The 15,303-nt window shown below is 53.9% G+C and overlaps 1 protein-coding gene across 4 annotated transcripts; it reads left to right on the top strand.

Moving 5' to 3' along the window:
* The first annotated feature begins 1,734 nt into the window (after nt 1-1,734).
* On the top strand, nt 1,735-15,238 carry xpot (exportin, tRNA (nuclear export receptor for tRNAs)). Of its 4 annotated transcripts, XM_061668213.1 has the most exons (25): nt 1,735-1,861; nt 3,459-3,618; nt 5,274-5,356; nt 5,428-5,484; nt 5,575-5,644; nt 5,718-5,936; nt 6,075-6,259; nt 6,331-6,499; nt 7,146-7,382; nt 7,464-7,502; nt 7,579-7,641; nt 7,699-7,823; nt 7,892-8,036; nt 8,106-8,225; nt 8,763-8,857; nt 9,473-9,542; nt 9,616-9,854; nt 10,459-10,744; nt 11,325-11,514; nt 11,582-11,698; nt 11,763-11,878; nt 11,961-12,008; nt 12,080-12,151; nt 12,930-12,986; nt 13,525-15,238. In XM_061668213.1, exons 2-25 carry the CDS (start codon nt 3,559-3,561, stop codon nt 13,549-13,551), a joined length of 2,889 nt encoding a protein of 962 aa, XP_061524197.1. In that variant the 5' UTR covers nt 1,735-1,861; nt 3,459-3,558; the 3' UTR covers nt 13,552-15,238. The 4 variants fall into 4 exon arrangements, with proteins under 4 accessions (XP_061524197.1, XP_061524196.1, XP_061524199.1 ...); XM_061668212.1 differs by having other exon boundaries at nt 5,718-6,259; XM_061668214.1 differs by lacking the exon at nt 1,735-1,861 and having other exon boundaries at nt 3,482-3,618; nt 7,146-7,502.
* The last annotated feature ends 65 nt before the right edge of the window (nt 15,239-15,303 follow it).

Genomic DNA, 15,303 nt, shown 5'->3' with positions numbered 1-15,303 from the left:
ATTTGCGGCGATGAACGATTTTGACTTCAACGAAATCAAAGTCAAGCCCGGCCCAGAATTGAACCCGCGACCTCGGAATCGGGAGGCGGCCGAGCGGGAGTGAAGTCGGCCTCGACTCCCGACTCACAAACGGAACGAGAATTGTGTCTGGCGACGTTGGCGCCACCAAAATCCTCTCGGAGATAAAACACACAACATTTGAAAAAGAAATTGTACGTCGGAGGCTTTACCAAATTCACATTTGATTTATTTCATACAGATATGACAAAAACGTCGGCCAAAGCGGTTGCATTGCGCCAGGTTTTTTAGTTTTTTTAGCACGATGGCCGACGGGGGGCGAATCGGAAGACGACGAAAAGAATCTCCACAAATAACATTTTAACAGCGCGTGTCATCGGGAAGCGTGACGCGTGTAAAAGTTGTGGCGTTGGCGAGACGAACGAGAAATCCGAATCCGCTTTCGTGGCCAGAATGTTGCAAGACACGCAAGGAATTTGTCCCCGGTCCTTGGAGCCGCTCGAGTACGACGGCCAGAACATTTCGGACGTCAAAAACGACGAGGAGGGAGTCACTGAGCGATCTCGCGAGTGCTCTGCCTCGAAAGAGACGCGAGTTTGGTCGACAAGCGTGCCACTGGGGTTTCCGCATGTGTGTGATGACGAGGAATGTCCTCTCTCGGGATTCTACACATGCCCGGGCCAACATTTTCTGGTATTTCTTGGAAATGGTGTTGGCCGAATGAGCCGCTTTCCATCCGATCCGGCTCGAGGGAATGGCGAAGCAGCCGGAGGAACTCTGATCATTGACGCTTTTTCAAAATTTGACACAAGAGGTCGTCACAGGTTCCCCCAAAATATTTGTTTCGGCTTCCATTATAGTCGTGCAAATGAACGAGGTCCATGTATTTCGCCTTTGTTCGAAGACACCATTTTCGAACTTGGGTCGGTTGGATTCCGGGTTTGGTCACGTGCCTGCATGGTTTTGGCACAAAACATTATGAATGTCATTCGAGCTGCAGCATGTGCGATGGCTTTTTTGTGTGTGTGTCAGACTTGCAACGATGTGGCATGGGAATAATCGCTGAAATTAAAACAGCATCAAAGCAATTTGTGTTCCATTCCAATGTTCGGTCCTTTGAAGGTTTCATCTTCAAAATCAAACCAGTTTGCGTCCTGGGAAGAAGAAAAAAAGTTCAGAAGTCCCAAATCGAACTGGAGACCAAAACAAAAAGCTTGGAGTTGGAATATGAAGCCTCTGAGTTGTCGTAGTAAGGGTTGACTGCTTGCATTTGATGCCTTTTTTTGCGGACTCCGTGAATCAGTAATCGTATTTGTCAAGGGAAATTGGCCAAACTCCAACACGACAACGAACACGCACTTCTCGAAACAGCGGGTCTTCTCACGTCGTCCGTGACGGCGGCCGACGAGCACATTTGTCAAAACAAAAAAGTAGCTCATCTCATCTTGACTTTTATTTTCTTCGACTTCTTGGTGTCTCAAGCGGAAATTCAAGAGTGCTGCGCCGCTTGAGCTGGGATGATGATGAACATCAATTCAAAATATGAATCAAATACACAAATATCATTTCTATTTAGTATGTAGTATTAATACACAACAGATTTGGATGTGTTCATAATACGTACCAGTAGGTAGCGGTAGTGCGGCGAAATCGCTTTTTGCCAAGCGTCACGCACCGCAAGCGAAGAAGAAGCACTCGGTCTTCCGGGTCGCTGAACCGGAAGTGAAAGGAACAGCAGACACGCCGCACGGCAGCAGCGCAGCACGCTGACGTTTGTGCACTTTCTCCAGCCGCCGCGAGACGCTCGAACGCCGCCGAGGGAGACGAAGCTCGTGAGAATAAGGTCAGCTTTCACACCGACGACGTCGCGTGTTTTTCAGCCACACGCCGAGCGGACTTTGCGGTCCTCCCTGCGCGAGGAAGAGGAGCGCGATTGGTCGCTCGCGGATTCACGGAGGAGGTCACGCATCGCAAATCCATTTCAGCCTCTCAACTGTAAATATTCTCCAATTTCTGTCGTCCTCCGTGAAAGCAGACTGATTATCCCCCCCACCCCCCCAAAAAAAAAAAAACATGAACAAACATTTTCTTTTATTTTCGTAAACTATCAACATTTTTGCCGATTTTCGGTCGGGTGTTACGGACCACCATCAAAACTGAAAAAAATTCTACACTGTCAGTTTGTAAGTGTTGTGTTTTTGAATAGCTGGATTTTTGTTTTTATCCCATTCATCGATGAATTGAAAAAATAATCGACATTAATGGAGTATTAAAAGAATCGTCAGTTGCAGCCTTAGTTGAGAGGCTGAAATTCCGAGGATTTGGACTATTTTAACTTCGACAAGGTCTCCCAACGATTAATCGATGATCGAAATAGTCGTCGATGATTTTGGTGATCAATTAGTTGTGAGCGTTGAAGGTGTTTTCAGCTGCGTTGCCTCTCGCCAGCCAACTGGTGGGACAATGTTGCGCCATCTGCACGTCAACGAGTCATTTTGCGGTGTGTCGACAGACAGCACCGCAGCCCTCGCGATCGATTTGACATCAACGTCTTTTAATGAATCTGAATCTGTTTTATCACGCGTGTGAAAGGCGTTCTTGCATTTGGATATTTTCCCCCCCGGCTGTTGACATTGTGTTGCGGCATTCCTATTTTGAGCTTCCCAAATGTCAACGAAAGGCTTCCCTTGCGAGTGTTTTGCAGCACTTTTGTGTGTCGTGACATTTAATCGGTTCGAAAATCTTGATTTATTGGGGTGATATCATCGCAAAATAAATCCCCGATTTGAATCGATTACTTTCCCCTTCCAAAAAAAGAAAAACGGAAGGACCGTGATTTGAAGAACGCGACCCTTTCAAACGTAACCTGTCATACATTTTCATTAATTGATTGTCTTTATTTCTAATGTGTAAGCCATTAAAAAAATAAAAATTGTGGAGTAAGATAAAAGAGAGGCAAAAATCGGCATTCTTTTTCATAAAAATCTGGGATTAAAAAGTAACACAATTGTAAAATAAACAAAAGCACTTTATCAATGAACTCGCATATTCGGCCACCTGAGCCCAAATCTGAAAACCGTATCTTTGGTCCTGTATCTATGCCAGCGCCGTATAGTGACGTGCGGAACAATGGGACGCCCGCCGCGAGATGGCGGAAGGTCATCGGGGTCTTGAATTGCGAGGACAGCGACATTTTCGTTTGTTTGAAGTCATCTTTTTCCATTGAAGTGAACAGAACTGCAAATAATCTCCCCCCCCCCCCCCCCCCCCGAACTCGAAACAATTTTCCAGAAAGATTTGCTTTGGCGCACCGAAGGTTGGCAAAGAGTGAGGAGTCTCTTGTGGCGAGAGTGAGCACGGTTTGTTCAAAAATAGATATATATATTTTTTTCGTGTGTGTGTGTGTCTGTCTCTCTGCGCGTGTCTGCGTCGCGGTCCAGATGGTAGGAAGCCGCGCGAGGCGGCCACACAGGAGCGCAGCCCGAGACCGCGTGCGCGCGAGCTAACCCGCCGACGGCCTGCCGGTCTGTCGCCGCCGTCATGGACGAGGAGGCCCTGCTGGGGCTCGACCCCAACGCCGACGCCCCCTACCGCCAGAGGGTCAGACGCACGCGCACACGCACTTTTCACACAATTGTCTGGGTGACCTCATGATGTCAAAATTCGACAATGCAAATCCAGGAAGTGCGCTCGAAGAGGATCAGTTCAGTGTCACGAAGTTGTCTCGAAAATGTCGATGTTTTAGCCCAATGTGACACCTCTCTGATGAGTTCGCGTCAATGTGCACGGTGCAATTTGTACTTTTTCATATCTGACCCAGGCCTCTCTCCTATCTGGATGTAAATCGCATACGGACTCGCGAGCCGCGCGCATCCGACCGAAGCGGCATCAAAAGGCGACGAACGTCACAATTGTTGCCGCAAAACGGCGGATGAAGTGACGAAAAAAAGATGCTTTACAACTGACAAATCGAAGAAAATGTCGGCTCCTTGAATTCCCCGCAAACGCGTCATTGGGCCCGCACGATATTGGAAGAAACGACATTGCCATTCGTTTTCTTAGAAACTGGCGATGTGAAATAATACAGGGTCAGCGTTGGGAAAGGTCATTTTCTTCACAAAGTAGCTCAGAGTTCATTTCGTCGTTCCCAAAAGGAACTTTTTTCCATTTTTCTGCTGACGGGTTTATTGCCCTGGAAATGCTGGCGTTTCATTGGGGCCATTCAGTCCACACGAGTTGCCGGGTGCAGCGTTCCATCTCCAAAACGTGAGGAAAAACTTGTTTTTTGAAAAATGAGGAATTCAAACTAAAACAGGACTTTTGGCCTGAAAGCGTTCAGAAAAACACGCAACACTGTGTGAAAGGACGATGGGAACTGCCTTTCTCACAGTTCTGGCGGACTAAATGAACAAAATATTTGAATGTCTACTCTTGCATTACAAAACAAAATGAATTCCATATCATCGCAGTGATCGCACAGTGTTTGAAATGATACAAATAATCCGTTTCCGAGTAATCCACGGTGACAATGACGTACGGTATTAGAAAAGAAGACATTCCCTCCCGTTCCCAGTGTCCCTGAACGCACCGCGAGCACTCACGCAGCCTGCGGGAGTTTGAATTCTGAAGAGCCAAATGGGAAATGCAGCACGTGTACCTTCTTTCTCCGAGCATGTCCAAACGGCCAAAATTGCCGCTGCGGCAAGACGGCGCGGAGATCTCGCGCGATCGGTCCGTTTTTGTCACTTGCTGTGGCGTCATCGGCGTTCCTCCCGGTTCGCGTAGCGCCTACGCCGCCGCCTTCTCCGTCGATTTTGCGCCATCATTAAACGTATCGCCTGGTCATCGAGGTCCATTTGTTGGAGAAGATCCTGTTCCGCGGTCGCCGCTGTTGTTGCTTTGTTCCTTGTTACGGAAAGGGAAGTCAACAGGTGGGCGTTACAAAACGCAGAGGAAACGCCACCCTGTGGCGTCCTAGCCGATACTAGCCGTCGCGACATCCCCGACTTGGAGGAGAATTGCAGCACACTTTCCAAACAGAGCCCGTGGGTCGCGCTCGAGTATGAAGGCAAATTGCGCGCGGGATAGCCGCAGCGGCGCCGCTTGCGCGACGATCAAGAAACCTCGGGATCGCGTGATGTCGCCGCCGTGTTCGGTCCGTAGAAGAAATCGTGCTTGTTTTGGGCTCGAAGCCAAAATCTTATCCTGCGTGTGAGCCGAGCCAAAGTTGAAGGTGCGGCGTGCGTGTCCGTCAGGCGATGGCGTACTTCGAGCAGCTCAAGGAGTCGCAGGACGCATGGGAGGTGTGTGCGCAGGCCCTCGCCAAAGGACTCTACAGGTCAGCGTACGTGCGTGCGTGCCTGCGTGTTGAGCGGCAGTCGGGTGATGACGTGTGTGTTTTGTTTCCAGTGATGACCACGTCAAGTTTTTTTGCTTCCAAGTTTTGGAGCATCAGATCAAGTTCAGGTGAGGCGGGGCAGGAGGCGGGGCAGGGGGCGGGCGGGCGGGCGGGCGGGCGTCTTTTGACTTTGGACGTCCTTTCTGTTTGCGCGGCAGACACGCGGCGCTGAGCGGCGGCCAGCGGCAGCTGATCCGAGAGACGCTGATGAAGTGGCTTCAGAATCAGGTAAGTTCTGGCGCCTCGCGAGCGCTCGCCGGCCCCGGCGGCGAGCGCTCACGGCGTGCCGGTGCGGGCGCAGCTGGCGAGGACGCACCCCGAGAAGATCTTCGTCCGCAACAAAGCGGCGCAGGTGCTGGCGCTGACCTTCGTGACGGAGTACCCGGCGCTGTGGCCCGAGTTCTTCTTCGACGTCCTGGCGCTGATCGGCCTCAACCCGCACGGCGTGGACATGTACCTGCGCACGCTCATGGCCGTGGACGGCGAGGTGGTCGACCGAGACGTCCTGCACGCGCCCGAGGTACGCCGCGCCGCGCCGCTCCTCCCGACTTTTACTCGGACCCCGGATATCAGCCGTATGCTGGGAGGTTTCAAAAAAACAAATCTGGGCCGATATCGCGTCTACCGAACGGACGGGCCCAAACGGGTTTGTGTCCAGGAGACGCGGCGCAACACGCTGATCAAGGACGCCATGCGGGAGCAGTGCATCCCCGGCCTGGTGGAGTCCTGGTTCCAGATCCTGCACACGTACCAGCTGAGCCACCCCGAGCTCACCTGCCAGTGCCTGGAGGTGGTGGGCGCCTACGTGTCCTGGATCGACCTCGGCCTCATCGCCAACGAACGGTCGGTCGCCCGCCCGACCGCCCGCCGGCCCGCCGCCGCCTCGTGACCTTTTTCCGCCGGCCGTCGCGCAGGTTCGTGGAGCTGCTGCTGGGCCACATGTCGGTGGAGGAGCTGCGCGAGGAGGCCTGCGACTGCCTGCTGGAGATCGTCAACAAGGGCATGGACCCCGTGGACAAAACCCGGCTGGTGGAGTCGCTCTGCCGGCTCCTGCGGACGGCCGGCTTCTTCTACGTCGAGCAGGTCGGCGCCCGACGTCAAACTAAGTTCCGATGCGAACCGCGAATCGTGTTTTGGAATCCTTTCAATTCGAAGTAGACGACTCTGGAACAAGATCATTCGCTCTTCACACAAGTCGTTTATTTGACGAAATACGTCAACGAGGCTACTGTTTCATAACCCGTTTTTCAGAAGAAAACAACATTCGTAAGTAAGGAAATAAACAGGAACAGGAAATAAGTCGATTTCATGGAATAAATGAATTCGTAATTCAAAATGATTTCAAAAAACACAAATTTGGAAAATAGTTTACTTTCTATTGTTTACAATGAAGTAAACAATTATTGACCCCCTCCAAATGCATATGGAACGTTCTTATTACAATCAAGTCAATTCTTGTCATGTTTAAAATAATAATCGCTGCATCAGATGAGACATTTTCCCCCCTAAAATTCCGAACGGATGAGATGTTTTGTTTTTGGGTGTTCAAGTCGTCGGTCGCGTGAGAGCTTGTAAATAATCGGCAAAAGATTTGTGACGACTCGGCTGAGTTGGAACGACTTGAATTATAAAGCGTCCCATATCAATGAGATGATGATGATGATGATGACGATGACGACGACGACGACGACGACGATGATAAAGACTTGCACGGTTGTCGTCGGAGGAGGAGGAGGACGTGGACTTCCTGGCCAAGTTGTCGCGGCTGGTGAACGGCATGGGCCAGAGTTTGGTCCTGAGCTGGACCAAGCTGGCCAAGGCGGGCAGCGCCGAGGACGCGGGCGCGGCGCTGGACGCGCTGGAGGCCAAAGTGGCGCCGGCGCTGCGCCTCCTCGCGCACCCCGACGACGACATCTCGGCCAACGTGGTGGCCTTCTGCTACGAGTACCTGCACGTCCTCAAACAGGTGGCCCGCCGTGACCGCCGCGAGCGCGCCCGGGCGGCGCCGCCGCCGCCTCTTCTTCATCTTCTCTCGTTTCCTCCGCAGCTGCCGGAGCTCAGCGACGGCCAGAAGAGCAACGTGGAGGTCAGTGTGCGTGCGCGTGTGCGCGTGCCCGTGCGTGTGTCGGGCCCCGAGTCAGCTCGCGTTTCCCCGTGAGCAGGCGATCATGCTGGCCGTCGTCAAGAAGTTGGCGTACGACGACGAGTACAACTTTGACAACGAGGTACGTTCGCGTGGCGGCGACGCGCGGCGCCCGAGTTGACGCGTGCGTGCTCGTCAGGGCGAGGACGAGGCCATGTTCGTGGAGTACAGGAAGCAGCTGAAGATGCTCCTGGACCGTCTGGCGCAGGTCGCCCCCGAGCTGGTCCTGGAGGCCGTCCGCGGAGTCTTCGGCGACGCCATGCGGTGAGAGGCCGCCGAGCCCGCGTCTACGCGCCGTCGTCGCCGCGCTCATGTCGGTGTTTGCGTGGCAGGAAGTGGCGGAGCGCGCCCTTCGCGGAGGTGGAGGTGGCCGTCCGGCTGCTCTACATGCTGGGGGAGGCTCTGCCCGCCTCGCACGGGGCGCACTTCTCGGGGGACGCCGTCAAGACCGGAGCGCTGCGGGACATGATGAGGACGGTCAGGTGGCGCGCCGAACGCTCGCGCCCGACACGCGCGTCCCTTTAGCGTTTGTTTGCGTGCTTTCAGTTGGTGACGTGCGGCGTGAGCGGCTACCGACACACGTCGGTCACGCTGGACTTTTTCGAGACGGTCGTCCGATACGACAGATTCTTCATCGTGGAGCCGCAGCACATTCCCGACGTTCTGGTACGGAAAAGTCGAGGCCGACGCGATAAGCTGCCGTCGACTGGTCGCCAATGACGTCGTCGGTGTTTTGGGATTCGGCGTCGTCATCGTGTGGCTTCGAAACGCGGGCGAAAGTCCCACCGGGGTCTTGTCTCCTTTTTTCGTATTAGTATTTATTTATTTATTTTTTGCTTTCCTCGCCGAGCGAAGTCGCACATCGACGAATAGAAGACAATTGAAACGGGATCCGTTCGAGAGTTTGCGGACGATTTGGACGGATCTCAAAGTCTTTCACAGAAGAGAGGAAACGACGCCGAGCGAATGAAGTCGCTCCGTCCGACTTCCGGCACTTTCCGCTGTGCTTTTCGTTTGATTTCATTTCGGCCTTTTCTTCCCGCTTTGCACCGTAAGTCACAGAGGAGATCTCGAGGAAAAACGCGTGATTGGCGACCAGTCGACGTCCCTCCGGAGAAAAGTCGACCGGCGGACGATTGCGCGCGAGCCCGACCCGGAAGTCTGGTCACGGCGTCCTCACGCTTCCTTTGTGTTTTGTGTCAGATGGCTTTTCTGGACCAGCGAGGACTGAGACACAACAGTCCCAAAGTGCGCAGTCGAGCGGCCTACCTTTTCTCTCGCTTCATCAAGACACTGCAGTGAGTCGGTCCGCTTGGCGCGAGCGACTCCGAAGGCCTCGCGCGTTTTGCCCCGAAACGGCAGCCCGACAACACGCGCGAGGTCTGCGTAAAAAGCACCGGAAAGTTTTTGTCCCAGGGGTTGAGGGGGGAAAAACAAAAAACCAAACAAAAGGCCTTTTTGGGGAACGTTTCCCGTCCAAAATCCGCTCGGCCTTCCGACGAGAGCGAAACGGTCTCCGGAGCCGTTCATCGGCGAAGCGATCGTCCGAGTCGCGGACGGCTGTTTGGATAACGTTGCCGAGACCTGAAATTTGAAGTCCGCACGTTGCGGCCTATTCTGTCATTTCGATTGTCTTTGTTTTGTTTTGTTTTGGTTTTGTTTTCCAAAATAAGGCATTTGCAAACCGCTCTCACTTTGGGAAACAACAGTCAACATTTTTGCCAATTTTCCAACCGGGACGCGAATCATCGTCGCTTTTCATTTGTGCATTTCCCACGCTGCCGCTTTGCGGGTTTGAGCGGAAAACGTCGCCCGCTCGTCCCGCGGAAGTCGTCTTCGATGTCGCCGGCTGTCCCCGTTTGGGTTTTTTTGAGAAGGCGGCCGCTCGTGCCGTTTCTTGTCGTTTGTTTCAGCAAACACGTGACGCCGTTCACGGAGGACATCCTGACCCGGATCCAGGACCTCGTGGAGCCGGCCCCTCCCGTACGTAAGCGCGTCCCGCCGACTCCCGTCGCGCCCCCGTAAGCCGTCGGGTGTTTTTTCCTTTCTTCTCCAGGACAAGGCCTCGTCGGCGCCGCTGACGGCCGACGACCAGCTGTTCGTGTTCGAGGCGGCGGGCGTGCTGATCGTGAGCGGCGAGAGCGCCCCCGAGAGGAAGGAGGCGCTGATGCGCGGCCTGCTGGCGCCGCCGGTGGCCGCCTTCCGCCCGCTGCTGGACAAACTCGCCGCCGAGACGGACGAGGAGGCGCAGGCGGCCGTCGCCGACTGCCTGAGCCACGCCGTCGGCTTCGTCAGGTTCGGGACGAGGTTTTTTGTTTCGAGGCTCCCGGCTGGCTCTCGCTCGCTCGCTCGCTCGCTCGCTCTCCCTCGTCCTCCATTTGCCCTTTTTCATCTTCTTTTCCCCCCCCCTCCATCCTAACCGTCGCCCCTCTCTCCCTCGCTCTTTCCTGACGGGCACGTCTCAATAAATGCGGAAAGGTTTGCCGCCTCGCCTCGTATTCGACGTGATGTTGATTGACTTTTTTTGGACTTTTCAGGGGGCAGATGAAAAATGGTTTCCATCGGGTCTTCGGCAATCTTAATATCGTAGTTTGTAGAGACGGTGAATTGTTTGCTGTGAGCTAAAATCCTGAAAATTGTGGAGGGTCGGTCAGCTGGCGAAACGAAGCTTTCGTCCCGATTCGATTTGCGCTCGTATCGACTTTCTCTCTCGCGTCTGCCACCTCGATCCCGACTCCGTCTTTGTGTTCTGTCTCCCTCTCCTCCTCTTTTATCCTGTCATTCTCTCGCCCGACACTTTTAGTTAGCGACGTCTCAGCCGCGCGCCGATCGAAAAGCGCCGTCCGAGTAGCGCGGAACGGGCCGGCTCACGCTACCGCTCTGCCCCCCCCCCCCGCAGCCGCACCAGCAAGGCGTTCAGCAACAAGCAGACGGTGAAGCAGTGCGGCTGCATCGAGGTCTACCGCGACTGCCTGCGCGCCTTCCTGCCGGCGCTGGGCTGCCCCGTCCAGCGGGGGGCGCTGCGAGGCTGCGTGCGCTCCTTCCTGCACCGCATGATCATCTGCATGGAGGAGGAGGTGCTGCCCTTCGTGCCCGCCGCCTCCGAGCACATGCTGAAGGACTGCGAGGCCAAAGACCTGCAGGAGTTCATCCCGCTCATCAGCCAGATCGCCGCCAAGTTCAAAGTAGGAAACGGTCACCGCATTCCATTCGCTTTCTTTGAGCGCCCGCTAATGGCCACGTTTACGAGAACCGAAGCGGTGGACGTTCACAGACGAAAAGTTGAAAACGAAAAAGCTATTTTATCGTTCCGTCTGACAAGTCTTTTCTGGCTCTGAACGAGTCCGAATCGTTCGCGTCCAAAAACCGAGCAAAAGAAGCGAGAGTCCAGCTCGATGATGACATTTAAAAAAGCTCCTTCAATCAAAGGTGAGCGATCGCGGGATGCGGTGAAGTCCGCCCGGCATCCGTTTTGGTGATTTATCGGAATCGAGAGGCTCAAAGGGAAATGACGACGTATACGCTTCCGTTTGTTCCTCGCCTTTTCACGGAAACGTTCTCTTCTGAAACGTTGATTGGTGTTTTGCACTTATTTTGTCATGATCTGAAAATGAAGTTTGAAGAATGTCTGCCGTGGGCTTTTTCTTTGGGCCGAGAGGAAAATGCTCAAATAACGCTAGCTTTCCAAGAGCCGCCACGAACGCAAGCGGAAAGCGAGCGTCGCTTCCCGCGGCGTACTGACGCCGTCCGCCGTTGCCACGGCAGCGGCAAGTGTCCCCCTTCCTCCGGCAGATCTTCATGCCGCTGGTGCTGTCCGTCTTCGAGGCGCTGGCGCGGCCCGCCGACGCCGACGACCAGGCGGCCGCTCTGGAGAAGCAGATGCTGCGCAGGAGCTACTTCTCCTTCGTCCAGACGGTGGCCGGCAGCGGCGCCGACGAGGTCCTGGCCGACCAGGGTGAGGGCCTCCGCCGGAAGCGCGCCCGCTCTTTTGTTGCCGGGGGCTGACTCGCTGGCGCGTTCAGGGGCGGAGAACGTGGAGCGGGTGGTGTTCACCGTCATCCAGGGAGCCGTGGAGGTCCCCGACCCCGTGGCGCAGAAGACCTGCTTCGCCGTGCTCGCCAGGCTCGTGGAACTTTGGGGTGAGGCTCGCTCGGATCGCGCGGCGGGCGGGCGGCGGCTGACGCGCGGCGGCTCTCGTTTCAGGCGGCGAGGACGGCATGTCCGGCTTCGGCGACTTCACGTACAAACACATCGTTCCCGCCTGCTTTCTGGCTCCTCTCAAGCCGACCTTTGACCTTTCGGACGCTCAGACAACGCTGGTGAGCGAGCGAGCGCGCGCGCGCGTGCGTGCGTTTGTTTGAGTGTCTGTCCCGCTCGATGATGCGACCTGTGACCTTTCAGACTTTGTCGGAGGTGGCCGTGACGCTGAAGAGCATCTACGACAAGCAGGTAAGCGCCGCCGCCGCCGTTTTGTTTCGTCCTTTCCTCGGCCGCCGTTTTGACTTTGCCGCGTGTGTCAGGGTCCGGAGCTGCTGGAGTTCCTGCGGCGAGACTACCTTCCGTCGCTTCGCGTGTGTCCGGACGTGGCGCAGGTCAGTCTCGCCCCCGAGCGGGCGCCGCTCGTTCGCTGCCGCCCGCGCTCCCTCCCGAACCTCCGATTTAATTTGGATGTTACGAGTTCACGAAGTCGACGTTTCAGAATATAGAATATGTTTCCGCGATATATCCGAGCGAGTCGACCCTCGAAGACGGAAACTCGTTTTGGAACGAAAGCCGGTTGTGCCGGTGCGGTATCCGCAACCCGATCCCCGTTTCCCGTCTTTTCACCAACGCGCTGTGTTGCACGAAGCCCATTTGAATCTCCAAAATGTCGAGTGAGCGCCGCTCCGAATCTTGACGCCAAGTAGCACCTCCGACAAATATTTCGCTCTCCGAGTCTGTCCGTCATGGCCCGTAACTTAACACTTTCATGCAAACGTATTGTACTAAATAGTTAATGAACTGCAGCCAAACCGGACTCGGGCGGTGATTCTGTTGCATACCGCGAGAGGGCGCCACAGCGCCTCCTTGGAACGCCTCGAAGAATCTGAAATCCAGATGAACCGTCTGCCGGGCGAGCCCAGAAAGACACAAACTCAATGAGATGGAAAGTCCGTCGGAAGTAGTTTTTGCTCGATTGGATCGCACTCTTGCCCAAAAAGGGTAACCGTCTTGAACAAGGAGCAAAATACGCAAACCCCGTCCGTGTTTGCCGGCGTCTCTACGGGGACTCGCGACTCCACGTCCCTCGGCGCGAAACGACGCGTCGCGCTCCGGACTCGACGCTCGCTTGCGGTTGTTGACGCGTGTCCCGTCTTGCGTCCTCCTCAGGAACTTTGTCTCGTCCTGCAGCAGCCCGACGCCAAAGTCCTCAAGACCTACCTGAAGGTGAGGGCAACGCTTTACGTCTCGGCAATTCATTTGGCTGTTTTTATTTTGTATTTTTCTTGGCTTCTGTCGTCGAAAGGGATTTCACGCTGATGTGCGCTGCTTCCGCTAACAACGGACACGCGCGCAATCTTTTGTAACCGCCTGTTTTTCCCAGAATGAAGTTTCGTTCCCGCTAGGAAACAGACAAACGGCTTATTTACGATCACGTATTGGACTTATCCTAAATGTGAATTTATTAAGCAGCACGTTTGCACACTACGTGTTTTGACCGAACCTTTCTTTTCACATTATGTGCAAAGAAAATGTTTTATTTCTATTACATCTGTGTAAGTTGATGCTCGTTAAAGGGGAAAAAAAAAAAAAAAATCTGGAGTAATTAAAGCAAATCTGAGAAGGTAAAATAAAACAATAAAAAAAAAAAAACAGTCATTGTCGTTTGCGTCATGAATGAAAATTTGAACTTGGATTTTTGTGAAATCTATTTTATTTGAAGGCCACACGTGTTCTCACGGGTCTTGCCCTCTTCCCCCCTCAGGTGTTCTTCCAGCGAGCCAGGCTGTAGCAGGTCAAAGGGCAAAGGAAGCGCGCGCCGACCCGGTGCGGGGTCAAAGGGATGACTTGTCCGACCGGATGACTTGTCCGCGTGAACTCTGAAACTTGCGGGAGCCGTGCGCAGACGACCCCCCCCCCCCCCCCCCCCTTCCCCAAAAGGGCTGAAACGTTTATTAGGGTTTTTATTTAAAAGTGCTGTTTATGCAAATGAGGCGTCCGTGCTCAGCTCCTCGTGTTGGCTTCGAGGACAAACAAGCAGCTGTAAATAAGATTGACAGCCCCTTTTTTTTTCCTCCAACCCGTCAACTTGTTTCGGTTGGCACAAAAAAAAAAAAAACGAAATACAATCACACAAAAACGCTGTCTTCGTTTCATTTTTAAAAACCTATTTTTCCACAAGCTTCCCTTCAGCCTGAAAGAAAATAACATCGAAGAAGAAAAAAGGTTGACTTCAACTGGTTTCAAAAAAATTCAAGTCCACTTCCCTTTTGCTTGGAATGAAATCAATTTTTTTCAAAAGAAAAGGTCCCCTTCCATCAAAATCCAGATTGTTTTTCTACTCTGCTGCTAAAGGTCAAAATGAGTCGGTGACCCGGTCGAGGTTTGCCGATGGAACCCAAAAGCCTTGAACACACCGAAGCGCTCGCGAACGACAGGATTTGAAGTCGCCGACGTCGCAAAGTAGTTTCGCCGGTTAACGTTCAACGGCCGCCGACACCAAAACCCAAGCTAGAATAGCTTGATAAAAGGACATTCTGGGCATTTTCGGCCCAAATTCTCTCGCAAAGCCGATAAAAGGGAAACTTGAATGATTTGTCCGTGCACGTTCAAACTCATTCGCTGCCACTGACGGCTGCTGAATTCAAATATTCCTGCGAATGTGCAGGACTGGCAGTGAATGAGCTTTGAAGGTTTCCACCAAAAAATGGCAAAAGCTTAAACATGATGACATGTCGCTTGTACGTCAGTGTTTGTCCAAGTTTTTAGTCACATATCAGTTGTGGTTTTTCGATGAAATCGGTTGAGTTTCTTTCCGGACGCCTTGTTTTTGCTCCGCTCCGAGTTGTCTTTCCCTCGGACGTTCGCTGTGAAAAGACGAGCCAATAAATTGGACAAGATCACTTTGAAAAGTGACATCAACATGACATTTTCATCTTCTCTTCAGCATTTAAGCGCAGCGCACGCAATACTTTGGACTTTTTAAAAATGATTTTTAAGCTGCTGTCGAGAGGAAAGGTTGGCGTTCGTTATTCTGGTTTTTTTCCGAAGACGCCGCCGCACAAATCGTCCACGATCGATCGTCATTGGAACTGGGAGATTGTCAGCTTTCTTCGAGTCCGAGACGACCGGTTCCGCGAGGCGCCTCCACGCCTCTGGGGGCCGGAGTCCGGTCGGCGATGACGTTTTGTCCGCCGGTTCTCCGGAGAACCCGTCCACATCGAGCTCCGCGGGTCGTTCGGAAGGTGAGCGACGAGTCGTGCGGTGTCAGCGGGGGTCCTGCTCTCGGTCGCGTTTGCCGTCTTGGTGAAGGCGGTTGGCAAAATGTAGAGGGGCGGGGCCACGGGCGCACCTCCTCCTGCGGCAGGCCGTCGGACTTTTGGCCGCCGACGCGGAGTCGCCGCGCGCGCACGTTCGGGAGGAGCGCGTCCGCGTGGACCCGGTGCACGTCGCCCGCCGGCCGCCCTCACCCCAGAGCCCCCGAGAGCCAAAATGAGCCGCTTTGGCCTTTGTGACGTCGTCGGTCACGTTTTGGCGACCAAAA

Source organism: Phycodurus eques, chromosome 22 (genome assembly GCF_024500275.1).
Source record: "Phycodurus eques isolate BA_2022a chromosome 22, UOR_Pequ_1.1, whole genome shotgun sequence".
NCBI classification, from domain to species: Eukaryota; Metazoa; Chordata; class Actinopteri; order Syngnathiformes; family Syngnathidae; genus Phycodurus; species Phycodurus eques.
This window is presented reverse-complemented; position numbering and strand designations above follow the sequence as displayed.

Excerpts from the sequence above, each read along its gene's own strand:
- xpot (XM_061668212.1), top strand. The coding sequence starts at position 3,559 with ATGGACGAGGAGGCCCTGCTGGGGCTCGACCCCAACGCCGACGCCCCC. Across the intron at positions 7,642-7,698 it reads AGTACAACTTTGACAACGAG|GGCGAGGACGAGGCCATGTT; the intron begins GTACGTTCGCGT and ends CGTGCTCGTCAG. Across the intron at positions 12,152-12,929 it reads TGTGTCCGGACGTGGCGCAG|GAACTTTGTCTCGTCCTGCA; the intron begins GTCAGTCTCGCC and ends CGTCCTCCTCAG.